Below are 17463 nucleotides of genomic sequence, written 5' to 3'. Positions count from 1 at the left end.
TAATTTTATATTTGTTTAATATAAATTTAAAAATATATACACGAATTGAAGCAAAATTAATAATAAATTACTATTTAAATTTTGATTAAAGACGGGAAATAAATTAAAATAATTAAATATTTACAGACTGGTAAGGAGGTACTTGACTTGAAGCGCTAAATTTAATCAAAATGGATATTCATTCAATTGAAATTTTCACTGCCGCTGCGACCGCCTTTGTCTCTTCCACCCTCTCCGCTAAATCACCGCCACAGTATGCAGTGGACCCCACCACCCCTGTCTCTCTCTCTCTCTCTCTCTCTCTCACGCACACAAACGAGCACACAGTGACTTTTTGTTTGAATTCGGCAAATTAGCCTCTCAATAGCTCAAACGAATCGCTCGCTTTTCGCTTCTCACTTCGCTCTCACCTCTCTGCTTCAACTTTAACCGGCAAAAGTACCGCAAGAATCGAATGACGGAGAAGATTAGCATTTGAAAGCGAAGTTTCAGAGAGAGGGAGAGTGCGGAGGAGTGATGGCTTCAGGCCACAGAAACGGAGTTCACAAGGTCATCGTGAAGGTGGATCGGCCGGCGAATCTTCGAACCTCATCTTCCTTCAAATCCAAGCCTCCTGTTCGCCGTAGCAGCTCCGCTCTAGCCGGTGCCGCAGCCCATGACGACTCCGGTCAGTTAGTTCCTTACACGCTCTCCTTGCCTTCCTTCTTTTCGTAGTTCTTTTTTTTTTTTCAAATTTACTTTATTGTGCTGCTGTGGACTGGAAGCTAACTGTCTTCTGAGTTACTCTATTGATAACTCTATTGATTTCGCGGTGCGATCTAGTAAATTCTATTTTCTTGTTGATTTGGGATGCTGTTGAGGAGGCTTGTGGATTCACCAATGTCGTCTGGAACCTTGCGATCTGGAAACCTGTAATTATTGATTGAGTTATATTCCGCGATATTTTCTCGAAACTTTGTTTCTTATGTTTTTCTTCACGTTCATTTACGATGCTATCTAGGAGCTCTCGTTGTAGATTAGGTTTGACAATGTGGCTGGGCGGAACTTGTTCTGTCAGCTCTCACTCGAGTGGAAATTCGCAGTCAAAAATGCAAAACTTGTTATCTATCTGCATAGTTTGAATTCGGCTCCTTCTTTTGTTGATCTGATTGGTCTTGGATCTTGGCACATGTGTGTAATGCTGCATTTTCGGAGTAGAGAAGAGTTAATATTTTATGGTATTAATGGCATAAGTACAAAGCTTCTTAATGTCTACAGTTGTATAGGTTTCATTGGGTGGTTCAACTCCACAACTATAGGTAGGCCCCTTTTTCTGCACTTTGGTACTTCGGTTTAAAAGGACTCTTGATTGTATAAGGTAGTGATAGTTTTCTTTTTAAACTGTATTTTTATAGTCTTTTTTTACTAGCATCTCTCCTTTTTTTTTTTTTTGGTCTGTTCAGTGTAGAAACATATTGAGCATGAATATGATAGAGGGCCTTTGGTCCACTTAAATTTGTCGACTGGAAAGACATTGCTGGTTCACTTATTTTACAATTCCATTTTTAGTCCTCATTCTAGATTAGCCAAAAGTTGATGTTCTGAAGTATTTCCAATTGCAAGCTTCTGGAGATCGGGATGATGTGTTTATGGTACCTTCTTTCACCATTCAAATCATCCATGACTTAGTTTAACTCTTTTGAGTAAATGTTGAATAGTGTTAGGCTTGTGAGGGAGGATCATTGCATAGTGAGGATAGGGAGTTTGCATTAATAGAGACTGCGAGTGGGCTTGTGGAGCTCCTGTAGGAAGTATGGCAGGTACCATATTTATACGGGACCAATGAAGTTAAAAAGGATAGAGCTTTGCTCTCAGTGTTATGCATAGCATTTTCCTAAAACTTGTGAGGTCAGAATATGACCTCAATTTATTTAAGTTTGCAATTGGTTCAAGTTTTGCATTTTGGTTGGTTTGGAGTTTTGAGCCCAAGATCAAGATGAGCTTGTAAAACCCTAGCCAAGCTTGGGTTGGCCCCAGTTGACTCCATGGCTTTAGTACATGGCATGATATTGAAGCTTCTTAAAAGATATATGTAGATATATATGCAATATATATAATTATTCAGCTACTTGGGACATTACGCTTGAAAAGTACTATAGCAAAAAAGTACAAGATAAAGCTTAAGGTGCCACAAGGAGTGAAGGATGCAGAGATAGTCACACAAATTTAGAGATTTTGAATCAATTATATTAAAGAAGGCACAACTTGGAGTTTGAACGTTTATCCTTAACCTCAATTTCTAAAATTTATTTTAGAAATTATGCAGCATAACTTATTCTCATATTCCTTAACCTCAATTGTATGGGTTATTGTCTGATTATGACTTAAACTCTGAGTTGGTACATTTCTCACCAACTAATTTTAAGGCAAAATCCTGATTTTATTTATCAATGCATGGTATCTGGGTGTTTTATATAATGTTTGATTAGCTGCTATTACCATTTTATATTGAAATTATACTAGCTGGATTAGTTCATTGGTCCTTACTCCTTTCCAGTTTTCCCACCCAACAATGATTGACGAGATTGTACTAATATGGTGATCGTGCTGGGACAGTTCCTGGAAGAGTAAGAGTGGCTGTAAGATTGCGACCACGAAATGCTGAGGAGTCGGTGGCAGATGCAGATTTTGCAGATTGTGTGGAATTGCAGCCAGAGGTGCACAATATTGTCCCCATTTAACAATTGAGATTTCAGACACTAATGTCTGGAAAAATAATCTGAACTTCTCTCATTTGGTCACAGTTTTTTTAAAACTCAATCTTCTAATGATTCTACTTCTAAATTTTGCTATACTTCCAGCTTAAAAGGTTGAAGCTTCGGAAAAACAACTGGGATTCTGATACCTATCAGTTTGATGAGGTGCTCACTGAATTTGCATCACAGAAGCGTGTCTATGAAGTTGTTGCAAAGCCTGTTGTGGAGGTTTGTGATTGCACTGCAAGTGAAATTAATATTCTCAGAATTGGTTCTTTCTTTGGCTTCTAGAAATCTCTACAATCATAACTGAAAACTCATGTTTCCAAGTGCTTATTTTTCTCTCTCATCTTACCTCTATGTTTGAAGCCATTTTCAGATCTAAAAAGATTTCTATTCACTTGCACAGGAAATATTATTCTGTTTTTTGAGTGAATTGTTGCCATGGAAGTACCCTTCTAGGCCCCACTGGAGCTGTTTGTGTGAGAGCTAAATGAGACTGAGCAGCTTCACTTGCCAGCCTCTTTAAGAACTCTTTAGGACTTGTCAACCATAATTTTTCTTTCTTGTTTAATAAATATTCCAAAAACTTTGTGTATAATGAAGGATTTGCAGTGTGAGATCATGCATTTGACAACTGAACATACTTGTGCCTTGATGGTGTATGGATCAATTCACCTGGAAGTTGGAGGAATGCCTCACATCTGGCTAGTGGTTTTTGATGGACAACATTATACGTTCCGAAGAAAAGAATATGGGAATGGACAGCTATAAGTAATTTATTATTCATAGGAAAAATGAAGCTGATTCAGGAGATTCTTTACTCACTATTATGCACAAGTTCTAAAAATGCTTTGTTGAATGGGCTTGTTGACAATGTTTTTGGGCTTGTGTAGAAAATCCTCAAGTTAATCACTTATCTGAGGAAGTTGAAGGCATGGCCTCAATAAGACCTCCACTATATTGTATTATGATGGTACTTACATACAACCTATATTATATGGGTTTATGATGGTTACTGGACCATCAATAGGTTGGTCTTGGAGTTAGAAGTTCAGTTCTAAAAAATCTTTCTTTTCTCTGAGCTTGATGGTTGGTTACTTATGCATAACCATGTTTTGCTTGATAGTTTGTGTGGCTTACAAAGTTCTGCAAAAGGCTTGAGGTGGGAATCTGACTAATGATGGGAAAATGTCATTACTTAATTGAAAATTGTGGGAATCTGACTAAGCATGGGAGAATGTGATTTTTTAATTGAAAATTTGTTGTATGTCATGGGTTGTTTGGAAATTTATGATACTGAGTAAATCTGATGAAGTTGAGGACTTTGTGTTTTCTACATACTGGATTTACTTGGGACTGTTTAAAATTTCATTTCATTGCACAACTAATGAACTTTCTTTAATGCCTGACCTTCTTTACTTAAAAGGTTGTAATTTTTCTCTCCCTAGAAAATATTTTTTCTGATTTGCATTGTTAGGCATATAACTTTATTTTTGATCTGTCTGTCTAATGTCTTAGGATGCTTTATAGAAACTATATGTTTTCCCCATATTTTCTAAACAGTGATGGTGTTACCTGTGTCTTATATTTGTATTATGTGAGTCTTGTGAGCTTTTGTTAGAGCTGTTTCTTATTGGGTGGCTTCTATTTTTGTAGAGTGTTCTGGATGGTTACAATGGAACAGTAATGGCGTATGGTCAGACTGGCACAGGAAAGACTTATACTCTCGGGCAGCTAGGTGATGAAGACACTTCGGCTCGTGGTATCATGGTTCGTGCCATGGAGGATATACTAGCAGATGTCTCTTTGGAAACTGATTCTGTGTCGGTCTCATATCTGCAGGTTGTTTGGCCCTTAACATACAATTTCTACTGTTATCAAACTTTACTAGTAATGTATAATATATCTCTTTTAAGTTGTATGTTGTGGATGCCAAACTATTTTGGATTGTTCATCATGTCAAACTAATTAAAAAAGTCAAGTTTTTTCTTCCTAAATCTGCTAATATTTCATTTTTTATTAAGATGGGTTTGGTCATTTGAGAAGAGCACCAATAGAGACTCTTGTAAGGAGATTGGATGGAATGGAAAAAATATTTAGCAAAAGACATCAAGGAATACCAAGAAAAACTTGGTGGGAGACACTTACATTTGATATCAATTATAGGAGCCTTTCAAAAGATAAGGCCATAGATAGAAAAAAATGGGAAGTTAGAATGCATTTTGCCAACCATCCCACGAAGTGGGATAAAGGCTTGGTATGTTGTTATTGTTCTTCTAATAGTTCATTCTCACATGTGCAGCTTTATATGGAGATGATTCAGGATCTCCTGAATCCATCAAATGATAATATTGCCATTGTTGAAGATCCAAAAACTGGTGATGTTTCTTTACCAGGGGCTACCATTGTTGACATTCATGACCAGCAAGGTTTTCTGGCATTGCTGCGGTTAGGAGAAGCTCATCGTGTTGCTGCTAACACAAAGTTGAATACTGAATCTTCTCGCAGTCATGCTATTCTAATGGTGAATTTAGGACCTGTTATTTTATCAAAAAATTTCGTTGATTAAGGCATCCAGTTTTCATCTGATCATGTAATAAGTGGTTTTACACATGATTGGTGGATATAATATTGGTTTGACTTGATGCAGGTACAAGTTAGGAAGTCTGTCTTGGGAAGAGAAGCTGCTTTTCCAAATGAAAATGATGATCCTTCCCATTCTGTAAGTTCATTTAAGCCACCTGTTATTCGAAAAGGCAAGCTGGTTCTTGTGGATCTTGCTGGTTCTGAACGAATTCACAAATCAGGTGCATAAGAAAATTGATGTGCTTTCAGTTTCCCTATAAAAATATATGTAAAATAGTACTTGCTAGTTTTAAAGTCCTTTCATTGCCAAAGTATATTCTGCTTATATTTAGTGACTTGCCAGCATGTTCACCACTTAGTATTGGAGGTGAATGATGGGGGCTATCTCTTCCTAATATTGATTTAGATGAGTTTATGGAAGAGCATCTAAGTAGAAAAACACCTGTAACACGATTCTTTAAAATATTTAGCATGAAGAATATCAATAATCTTCTTCTTCCCTGCCTGTTAGAGCTGTGCAAAGGCTTTTGTGATCTTTGCTTGTTTTGTTTTATTGTATTGTTTATTCATCTACAAATTTCTCTCTTTTCTTTATGGCAGGAAGTGAAGGACACATGTTAGAGGAAGCCAAAGCAATCAATCTCTCACTAAGTGCGTTAGGCAAGTGCATAAATGCACTGGCAGAAAATAGCTCTCATGTGCCTGTTCGAGACTCCAAGCTGACAAGGTTGCTTAGAGATTCCTTTGGAGGTATTTTTATTTTTACTTGTCGTTAGAATATAGGAAAATTATCAAAAAGTACACAACTTTCACCTTGTTTTCAAATTTAGACTCAATTTTTAATTTTATCAATTGGGGTATCCAACTTTCAGTTTCATATATTTAATTATAGACTGAACTGAGGTGGTTGCCACGTCTGTCTGTCTGTCTCTCTCTCATATGCTGGCCCTGGAAATGCGCCATCAAATCCCATGGTTCTGGCACAGAACCCCACTGTGGTGGGGCGTCTGTTGCAGAATCCCCACCTTGGTGGCATTTCATTAACCCTAACTGATGAAAAAATTGAAGCTTTTTGGGACTTCAATCATTAGAAAGGAGTAGCATTCTGATCAGATTAACACTTCACCGAACTGTGATTGCTTACAAAATTTGTCTCTTTCCTCAACTGTATATAACCATCATTTCTTGTTTCCAATCTCCATATCCACCAACAATGGCTCCACTCTGGCGGGCTTTGGCTCTGCAACATCCATGCTCAATTGCCACGCACTGTATATAACCATCATGTCTTGCTTCCAATCTCCATATCCACCAACGGCTCCACTCTGGTGGGCTTTGTCTCTGCAACGTCCATGCTCAATTGCCGACTGCCTCCCTTTCTTTTAATTTGCCTGCAACAATGCCACCATCATCGTCTACCACCACCCCGATTGTCCCAACAGTGCTGCCAACAGCACCTCCTCCTGCCACCACCCCAACTGCACACACACTGCTTCCAACACCATTGGTGCTGCTGCCTCCCATCACCAACCCTGCTACAAGTCCAGCTGTGCCTCCTTCGTCAAAGGCTCCTATTTCTTCACCATATTCCAGAACCCCCATCAAGATGTGGGGTTCTGCAATTGACCCCAGCTGGGGTGGGGATTCTGCAACAGACCCCAACTGTGATGGGGGGTTTTGCACCAGAATTCCCCATTGTGTTGGGGCCAGAAATGAGATTGCATTTCCTATGCTTGCACAAGAGGGAGGGAGGGTCATCATTTCCACATCATTAGATAATGACATGCATTATGAGCTTAAATGGTAGTTTACAATTCAAATGAAATTAACAGTTGGATACCCCAACTGATAAAATTTAAAGTTGAGTCTAAATTTGAAAAGAAGGTGAAAATTGGGTATTTTTTTGATAATTTTATTATCTGGATTTAACTTGAAGAAAGCTGTTGATGAGATTGAAATTTTTATTGTTTGTATGTGTAAACTACTTTTTTTATAACTTTTTCCCCAAAATTTTAATATTACCCCTGCTCTCTTCAGGATGAAAATTTTCATACTTAAAGAGTTCTAGTTTGTCTTCTTCTTTTTCTTCTTCACATAATCTAATGGAAGCTTTAGACACTGGCCATAGTAACCAGTGCTGTTTTGGATTTTGTTTTTCCTTTAACCTAAAAAAAAGTAAAAAAACCCATTGATTTCTCCTAAATTTTCTCATACATGGCAGGCACAGCAAGAACTTCTTTGATTGTAACTATTGGTCCATCTCCACGACATCGAGGAGAGACTGCAAGTACCATTTTGTTTGGACAGAGAGTGAGTAGTCAGATCTGAAACCTTCCATTTTAAATGGTAGATTAATTTCTGTTTATACTTAAATTGGAGTAGCTACAGAGTTTGTGCAATGGGTGAATATGATTCTGTCCTCTAGCTGATGTTGTATTTTTCATGGTCTTGAGGAAACACCGAGCATGATCTTTTAGGCTGATTAAAAGGCAGGTTAAATGTATTATTCTCTGTTTCCAAATGTCAATTTTGCACTTCACCTTTTCAGATTTCTTGGGTAGAATCCTCTAGTTATTAATGATATAACATGCTGATGAAAGAAAAGGGCTGCTGGATAAGTTTTCTTTTCTTTTCTTCTTCTTTTTTTTTGGTGCGTCTTCCTCTACATGGAAGTCTAGAATTCATGTAGCTGACCCTACATAGTGGGATAAAGGTTGGATATGTTGTTGTTGTGCGTCTTCCTCTACCTTTTTTGCTAACTACTTGTTCTGTTCCCCCCGCTCTCTCAAAATGTCAAGAAATTTTACCTTCCATAAAATACACAGTTACACACACACACACACACACACACACACACAAAATAACTTCTTGTGTGGCCATCTAACTCTTCTCTTGTAACTTGGACATGACTTGTGCTAGATCTTTTTACCCTATATCCTTTATTTACTTTCATTTTTTTAAAAATTGCCATTAAATTCTTTTTCTTCATTTGCTCACCAGAGGGTTGTGTTAGGCAGGGCTTCTTTTATAAATTTTTTCACACTGTTCTTTTACATAGATTTGTATTATCATTGTGACTTTTAGAAATCAATTGACATTATGAATGGCGTACAACTGACCCTAACTAGATTAGGATAAAGTGCAGTTGATAACAATACTGTTATTTTCTTTTCTTGTTTACTGTTTGGCGTCTTTATGTTTGCATCATTAAATAATAGTGAAATACCTACTATTTTTCTTTTTTTAAGCATATTCTAGGTAATATGACATGAGGTGAAATTTTATAATTATTTAAAGCCCTAGTTACTTGCTAAAATTATAGCATATTCAAGTAATACTTAGAAGTACAGAAACGAGGCAAGGTGTGAACTCATGATATTGGCATGCATACATTGTAATTTTTTGAAGAAAAGAAAGAAAAAATTGGCATGACACAAACAAAAATGATAAATAAATATATATTATTATATGTTTAAATGAAGTTTCACTTATTAGTAGTTGTTTTGTTTAAATGAAACTAATGTTTTCTTAATTTTTATGCATCAAGAATATTTTATTTTTACTTTGTCAAAAATAGTAGTATGAAATCATTATTAATGTTATATGTTTTGGGAAAGAAGTGTGGCCAAAATGTCATCCATCTATTTTAGAGAACTTCATCTATAACAAATTAAAAGTTTTGGTTCTAGAGTCTCTACTGCTAAAAAGTTTAAAGGTGAAGGAACTAATAGGTATTTCCATTTCTTTGATTTTATCATTGGTTTCTAATTGATTTTATTTTCAAATTTGTAACATGCATCTCTAAGGTGGAGATATGTCAGCCTCCGTTATATCAAACCTTAATCCCACTAGGTGTCGTTGGCTACATGGATTCTTGCTCGCCAATCATCTTTATCTATTGTTATATCTTCTATTAGGTCCTTCTAACTCATATTGTACCTAATAGTTTCTCACCACGTTTTTCTTGGTCTTCATCTACCTCTTTTATTAAAAATTTCTTCTTCCATCCATGCAGTCTCCTCACAGGAGGTTCAAATGTATACAATAATTGGTAAAATAATGACACATTTGGATGGTTTCCAAGATGCGTGAAGGGGTATTATCTGACACAAAAACAACACCTCAAAAGTGTTAATGATTTAATGTTAAAACTAACATCCTTCTAGTATTTAAATTGCAAAAATCTTGGTATATGTTGAGAAAATTTAATTGATTTTGTAACATGATAAACAGAACCATTTATTTTATTTTGAACCATATAGAAAATTGTATCTGAGCTGATATTTATGAATATGGTGTACTTTTTTATCTTCCTTCACTATCAGTTTTTTTCCCTGAAGAAACCTTTCATTTATTCAATCATTTAGAATTGTCCAAAGTGTTTGATATTAGAAAACTCCTTACTCCTCACCCTGCTCTTTTTTGGGAACAATGATAAGGACTTTAATAATAATAAGCATTATTTTGGTCATAATATTCTGTTGTAACTATTTATATGATTAATGATACTAATGCTTTACCTGAAATTTTTCTAAATAAAAAATCACTATACTTGTTTTTATGAAGTACCATGTTTTGATTAATGGATAATTGATTCGTTGTGGCCTTTCTTATGCAATTCCTTACATGTGCCACTAATAAAATGTTTATGTATATGGAAAGCTGTCAGTATTTAGTGTCATGCTATTGAAGGGAGAATGTGTTGGCCTTTTCTATTTCTAACAGGCCATGAAGGTGGAGAATATGTTGAAAATTAAGGAGGAATTTGATTACAAAAGTTTGTCTAGAAGGCTTGAGATACAAGTTGATAAACTTATTGCTGAGAATGAGAAGCAACATAAGTATTTTGAGGATGAAATCGAAAGAATAACTTCAGAAGCACACTACCGTATAATGGAGGCTGAAAGAAACTTTACAGATGAATTAGAGGTTAGTTGAAGTATTTATTTCTTCCCTTGGAATGAATATTTCAGAAGTTACAGAAAGTTTTGATTCTTGATCATGAGTTCACAAAAAAACAAGCTCTTATATGTTTCATTTAATTGATTTTTTTTATATGCTTTCATCTACTGCACCCTAAACATGTTTGCAAACTGATGCTGGTTATACTAAATGTATATATTTATTTTCTATATAGAAAGAGAGAATGAAATGTCAGATGGATTATATGGAATCAATTAAAATGCTTGAGAAAAAGTGGATGCTGAATCAACAAAAGAATGGCAAGAATGGCTTCACTGATGGCTCTTGCAGTGAAGAGGTACTGCATTTGTTGAATTCTGTTTTGTTCTATGTGCAAGAAATATACTAGTCTTCAAATTATAACATAATTGCTGTGCATCAATCTTGTTACGCAATGCGTAAATGGGTCTGAAATGGGTGAAGAATATGGATGTGATGCTTTTTTTAACACATCCCCCAGTTGTTGTCCTGTTTTTGAACTTATGATTCATTAATGCCCATTGGCGAGGCATTATATTATCTGTTTTAATGCCAATATTGATGTTGCATTGATTAAGGTCTACTTTTGGTGATGTTGGGAATCAGTGGAATGCAACTAGTGTATAGATATGCATCCCCCATGAAATGCATGGGAAACACATAATTCGGGGGACATGGGAACAAAACTAGTGCATGAGTATATGTGCCCCATGAAGCACATAGATAACACACTTCTAAGTAGTAATTTTGCAAATTACTACTTCTGGGAAACAAAACTAGTGCATGAATATATAACCTGTTGTACCATAATGTAGGCATAAGGGTTGATTTTTATGTCTGCTATATTTGGTTACTTGCTACACCATATCTAACATTTCAAACTAGGTAGAATTATTTGTTTGACTGATCTAATCTCAATCTCATGCATATTTATGGCATCTAGAGGGTTGTTGCCCCAGCTAGCGAGGAAGTGTCTGAGATCAAGAAATTGCTTCAGAATGAAATTCAATTAAGAAAAGCAGCTGAAGAGGAGGTCAACAATCTCAAGAAGCAACTAGCTGAATGTACATCATCAGAGGTATAATTTCTCCATGTACAACTAAGTTTTCTCTAGCAAGATATGTTCTGCTTCAATTGGTTATGGTTCAGGTTTCATGTGAATATGTGATATAATGGATTACCTTGGTGTACTAGGCAGGTGGAACTGAAGATACAGCAAAGCTTCGAAGATTGCTAGAAGATGAAACACGCCAGAAAAAGAAACTTGAAGAAGAAATATTCATATTACAGAATCAATTGTCACAATTAACTTTCGAAGCCGACCAGGTATGCGTGCCATCCTTGTACAATATATTGCATGTGTATGTTTGGGTTCTTTTGAACGTTTCTAATGTCAGGTTCATGTTCATAGACTAGGCCTCTAGATAGAGGCAGGCCAGGGAATGGCTTTACTGGTTTAGATTATCTTTCTCAGCTTAGCCATTCACCTCTCAAAGATGTTGGTAATGGACACAGATCATTGATCAGCAATCTCCATGAACAAGGTACTAATGGAACTTAGGCTAGTTTGTAGAAAATCCAGTCAGAGGCATATGTTTTTAATATTTTTTTCCTATCAACCAATCTTACAGTTGGGTTGCAAAAGATATTGTCATTGCTAGAGTCAGAAGATGCTAATGTACGGATTCATGCAGTAAAAGTGGTGGCAAACCTTGCAGCTGAAGGTCCTCATTCTCTTTCCTTCCTAAGATTGTGCTATTAGATATCTGCTTTGCTGTTGTCTGTTTCATGCTTTATTACAAATAATGCCAGCTTCATCTTGAATGTTTCTGATTAGAATATGCTTAGAAGTAGTTTTGTCTATATTTGCTTGATCCCTCAAGATTTGAATCGCTTGTTTTTCATATTTCTGAACTCTATTTAAGATGACAGTGAAGTATTCATTATTATTCTCTAGTTGGGAATTTGTGATAGTAAAAGCTTTTTTCTGAGATCCAATGAAGCAAGTTGGTTATTTTCATTGGTCTTCTTGCTGTGTTGTTGAATCCTATATAAATACAACTGCCCCTACTAGCTTATGAAGTGAAAGCACCATCTTTTTGCATATTGTTTCATTACATCAGAAACAAGGCACCACCTTTTTTTTTTGGATTATTTATCTGACATGCTTTGTAAACTGCATTGTTTCTGTCAAATTTTTCTACCTCTCAGCATCAAGTAAATCAAGTAGTCACTTGAGGCAAAGTATAAGAATTATTGATATAATTACTGAAACACAACAAAGCACAACAGCAATCACAAGCCTTATTCCCATTAGCGTACATGAATTCTAGGCCTCCAACCATTTCTATCCATGGCCATATCTTTTATAAGGCCATTATACCCTATATCTTGCCTAAGGTTTCCTATTAGGTTTTCTTTGGTCTTCCTCTCCCTGTTTTGTCGTAATTACCGAAAACAATGCAAACTTTCTCATGTGCCTATCAGGTGCAAATTTTCCATCAGATTTCCTCACTGTTAGATTAATTGTGTATTCTTTTATAAGTGACCTCATGTTTGATGAGTTCCTTGATATTATGATCCAGTTGTTGGCAAAGAATGGCTATCGTCCAGATTGTATTTCTAGTAAATGATGATTTCTGTTTTCTAGCTTGTTACACCTAATGAGAAATGTTGCAGACTAACAATGTACAATGCAGAAGGAAATCAGGAAGGGATTGTTGAAGCTGGGGGTCTGACTTCCTTGTTGATGCTTCTTAGAAGTTGGGAGGATGAAACTGTGCGCAGAGTAGCTGCTGGTGCAATTGCAAACCTTGCTATGAATGGTTAGTGTTACATTGTTTCATTTACAAACCTTTTTGTTGTGTCATTATGTCTGAGAGAGAAGGATTTTTCTCAGGTGTGGTCCATTTTCTTTTCATGTATCATATACATCAATTGCTGTTTGTCCTTGCAGAAGCCAATCAGGAACTTATAATGGGTCAAGGTGGAATCGGTCTGTTGGCAATGACGGCAGCTGATGCTGACGATCCTCAGACTTTGCGCATGGTAGCTGGAGCTATTGCTAATCTTTGTGGGAACGGTATATTAGTATCTCTGTTTCATCTCTGTCAATTGCATTTTCCTGATCTTCTGTTCACTATCATTTTTTCCCTGAGTGATCCCCTCGTTAAATTCAGGAAATTTGTTGACGTCTGGGGTTAATAACGAACAGCTTTTGAGAAATGTAAATTGAACACTTTTCGATACTGATAGAGTTTGGCAGGTGAACACATTGGAAGATGTGAAATAAACACGTAGACACAACTGACAGTTTCTGCAACTTGCACTTATTTGTTCATTCTCTTTGATTACACACAATAAACTAGAATGTAGTAGATGAAGAAAACAGACTCAGTCAATGATAGATTCAAACAAAATTAAAATTTTGTTGATGTTTTAAATCACAATTCTATAAATCTGAGTCACTCTAAATTCCTTCATTTATATATTGCTCCTCCAGAAAAGCTGCAAACAAGGCTGAGGTCTGAAGGAGGCATCAAAGCATTGCTACAAATGGTGAGGTCTAGACATCCCGATGTGCTGGCCCAAGTTGCTCGTGGAATTGCAAATTTTGCAAAATGCGAGTCTCGGGCATCTACTCATGGTGAGCGCCTTAGTTGTCTATTGATGTGCTTATTATTACCAATGTGTTGGCCATGGAAATGCTAAGTTTTAGGCATCTTTTATGTCCATTAACAGATTTTTGTTTTGGCCTGATTTCTGACTCAAAATATTGACTTGTTCGGGCTGTTAGGATCCGGGATTCACAATCATTCCTAATTTTATTGTAGGCAAAGAAAAAATTCTTAAAGAACAAGACTTAATAAAGCCGTGGCTTTTGTATGGTATTAATTAATTGCAATGTCAGGTACGAAAAATGGACGATCATTTTTGATAGAGGATGGTGCGCTTCCATGGATTGTGCAAAATGCCAACAGCGAGGCATCATTGATCAGGCGTCACACCGAGCTCGCGCTTTGCCACTTGGCTCAACATGGTAAGGACTTTAACCTTTCTTTTGCCGGACGACATTTCACGCCAATGTCAATTCTTAAATCTCCTCTTTTAAACATAATTCCAGAAGTGAATGCCAAAGACATGATCAGTGGAGGTGCTCTCTGGGAGCTGGTCCGTATCTCGCGGGACTGCTCCCGGGAGGACATAAGGACTCTTGCTTGTCGGACTCTGTCTTCCAGCCCAACCTTCCAAGCCGAGTTGCGCCGACTACGAATTGAGTTGTAGTCATCCCACAACGGCTTTCTCATGATTTTTTCATCATCACCTAAAGGTGAGCACTCTTGTCCTTCCTGGAATCCCTAATTAGAGAACGTCCAAGGGTGGCCATAGGACAGGTCAAAACGCATTGAACCTAGTAGCCCCCTCTATTGCTGCTTGTTGGCAAAATTCATATGAAAATCACCCCAAAAGAAGTTGCTCCAGTTTTGGTCCTGTGTAAATTCATTTGCTTAACCCCAGTGAGAGTGTAATTTCCTTATCCCCTGTAAAATAATGCTAGCATAATAAATCCAGTCTCACAGGATATTTCATTGGAGACGATACCAAACTAAGCATTATGAGGTGTGATTTTGTAAAACCTGAATTTTAGATTGTTTTTATCATACGGTACCAGTACTCCCATTTTTGTTTCTTGTCCTCTTGGAATATGTTTTTTATATTGAGGCCGGTCATGTCGCATCAAATTTGCTTTAAATTAGACAAAGTATGGTGGACCCTTGTGCTTATTGGTAGTCTCATCAAGGGATAATCGTTATTTCAGAGTTTGTCAAGTGCTCAGATGGATAGATAGAAAAGACAATTAGAACGATACATTGGCATTTCTTTAAGAGACATCGTGAGTTATCTTTTGTAGGTTAAAGTTTGGTACATTGAAAAAGTCTATTAGGGTGTCTCAGTTTTTTTAACTCAATCGGGTTCTCTGAACAATCATTTCTGATCCATCAAGAGTCCCAAAACGAATCATTTTTTATGATGGATTTGAACCATAAGACATGAAAAAAGAAATGTAGAATTAGGGTTATGGTTAAGTAATAATAAATGTATTTTTTAAGAGGATTGATATGTTGCCTGTAGGCTAGGCTTGTAAGGGGATGGGTGCGTGGATTCCACCCCCATGGGATCCACACCCTCTCAATTTGCCCACGTCGGGTAAATTAAATTTTCTGTTACTTGATATTTTTTTTGTTATCTTTAGATATGATGTATTTGTTGTATCTTATTTGTAGTATTTAAATAATTTTATTAATCAAAGATAAATGTTTTGTGTTTTGAGTTATTTAATTAATTAATAAAATTATTTCAACGTTAAAAATATATTTGTTTAAAAATAAAGTGTATTTATTATTATTTAATTATTATTTTTAATAAAAATATAAGGGCAACAGTTGATAAATATAATGTATTAATAAAATTATTTTAGAATTGAAAATAATTTATTTTATGATGATATTTTTTTTCTTACAAAAATTATATAAAATTATTACTTTTTGTAATTCTTATTCGAATTAAATTGGAGGCGGTTGAGATGGCAACAAAGGCAACCTTGGCCAAAGCATGCATTTATGTGCAACCTAATTCACCTGCCGTTTGGTGTGTCTTAAACAGCAAAGTAAGTACCACATTCAATAACTGTACCTTTATAAATTTCCTAATAATAAAAGAAAATGCTCTCACCCGTCTCATTTACACAAGCAAAAGCAACCGACAACTCAGAAGGGTAGAGTAATAGACCATTAATAGAATAGAGCTGATGGATGAACTTAGTAATCTATACACCTCAAGATCAATGATTGTGGGTTGTTATCAAAAAAGCTTCAATATCAAGAACCTAAAAGGTATGATTCTTGAAATTTAGGATAGAAGATAAATTATGGTCAAATCATCAATAAAAAAGTTTTACATAGAAAAATTAAATTAGAAAAAAAATAAGGATAGAGAAGAATTCATTTGTATAAATTTATATTCTAATAAGAAAATAAGTAGTCATAAAGATAGATTTAAATTTGGAGTCTCAATTATCACATTAGAATTAGAAGCAAACAAAGGAAATTAGAAAGGCATTTGAGCCTCAAGATTTGGAGCTTGCCATCATCCATTGGAACTCCTCAAAGTCCACAAAACCATCACCATCTCTATCAACCCCTTTGATCATCTCACGGCACTCTCCAAGGCTGCACTTCTCCCATCCAAGGCTGAGCAGCACCCTCTGCAACTCCTTGGCCGAAATCAACCCATCCTTGTCAGCATCAAACACATTGAAAGCATCCATCACACCATCTTCCTCATCATCATCATCTCCAATCTCACCATCAGCTTTGACAACGATAATCTTCATGAACTCTTCTTCATCCACCAGCCCATCTCCATCGCAGTCCATCTCCCTCACCATTCTCTCGGCTTCCGCGGCGGCCAAGGCCTTCTCGTGGCCCAACCTCATCAGCACTTGGCTGAGCTCCAGAGGAGAGATCTTCCCGTCGCCGTTCGCGTCCAGGAACCGGAACACTTGCCTGAACTGGCTGCTGGACGATTCTATGGCTGATGCCAAGGTGTTGAGACCCGACAAGACCAGCCTCCTGCCCTTTCTCCTCCTCTTCTTCTTCTTCTCCTTCCTCCATTTCTTCATCAGTTGTTGCCACAGTTTCCTGCTAAACTTGTGCAGAGAGCTCAAGCAGATGAGATCTGGCATGAGAGAGAGAGAGAGAGAGAGAGAGAGAGAGAGAGAGAGAGAGAGCGTGTGGGTTGATAGGGGAAGAAGGAAGGAAGGAAGTGGGAGCTTATAATTATGGACACGCATGTGGTTTTTGCATCTTCTTGTGGCCCCCTGGGAGTACTTTTGTCGCCTTTCATTAATAATTCATCAAGTTATGTTGCATCCATCAATTTTTGCATGAAATAAAGATTTTATAACGTACACGCTCTTAACATTTAACCAAATTTGAGAACTCAGTGACTTCTCTGATCAATATTGGTGCTAAAAATTGATGCACAACGAAATCGTCGCACATTGGCTGTTCAGTTTGCAAATATGCATTTTATATGTTATGGGCCTCTATCCCTTGCTAATTGTGATTTTTAGGAGTGTACGTTTCGCGTCATTTGGTATCAGATCGATCCAGTTCTCCACGTCTTGTAGGCATGT

General features: G+C 36.6%; 2 protein-coding genes across 3 annotated transcripts; one reads left to right on the top strand and one right to left on the bottom strand.

Annotated features, from left to right (window-relative positions):
• The first annotated feature begins 323 nt into the window (after nucleotides 1–323).
• Nucleotides 324–14945, top strand: LOC127787386 (kinesin-like protein KIN-UB). 2 transcript variants are annotated; one of them, XM_052315405.1, is made up of 19 exons: nucleotides 324–667; nucleotides 2596–2696; nucleotides 2841–2963; nucleotides 4395–4580; nucleotides 5041–5262; nucleotides 5389–5545; nucleotides 5925–6074; nucleotides 7546–7634; nucleotides 10050–10253; nucleotides 10462–10584; nucleotides 11209–11343; nucleotides 11460–11591; nucleotides 11740–11809; nucleotides 11897–11989; nucleotides 12965–13090; nucleotides 13222–13347; nucleotides 13768–13911; nucleotides 14176–14304; nucleotides 14389–14945. In XM_052315405.1, exons 1-19 carry the CDS (start codon nucleotides 517–519, stop codon nucleotides 14547–14549), a joined length of 2622 nt encoding a protein of 873 aa, XP_052171365.1. In that variant the 5' UTR covers nucleotides 324–516; the 3' UTR covers nucleotides 14550–14945. The 2 variants fall into 2 exon arrangements, with proteins under 2 accessions (XP_052171365.1, XP_052171364.1); XM_052315404.1 differs by having other exon boundaries at nucleotides 325–667; nucleotides 11677–11809.
• A 1055-nt stretch (nucleotides 14946–16000) lies between these two features.
• LOC127787081 (uncharacterized) lies at nucleotides 16001–17082 on the bottom strand. Its single transcript, XM_052314938.1, has one exon. It carries the CDS (start codon nucleotides 17008–17010, stop codon nucleotides 16393–16395), a length of 618 nt encoding a protein of 205 aa, XP_052170898.1. The 5' UTR covers nucleotides 17011–17082; the 3' UTR covers nucleotides 16001–16392.
• Between the last annotated feature and the right edge of the window lie 381 nt (nucleotides 17083–17463).

The sequence above is a fragment of the Diospyros lotus genome, chromosome 12 (genome assembly GCF_014633365.1).
Source record: "Diospyros lotus cultivar Yz01 chromosome 12, ASM1463336v1, whole genome shotgun sequence".
NCBI lineage: Eukaryota > Viridiplantae > Streptophyta > Magnoliopsida > Ericales > Ebenaceae > Diospyros > Diospyros lotus.
Note: the sequence above shows the minus strand (reverse complement) of the source record. Positions and strands in the feature narration are given on the sequence as shown.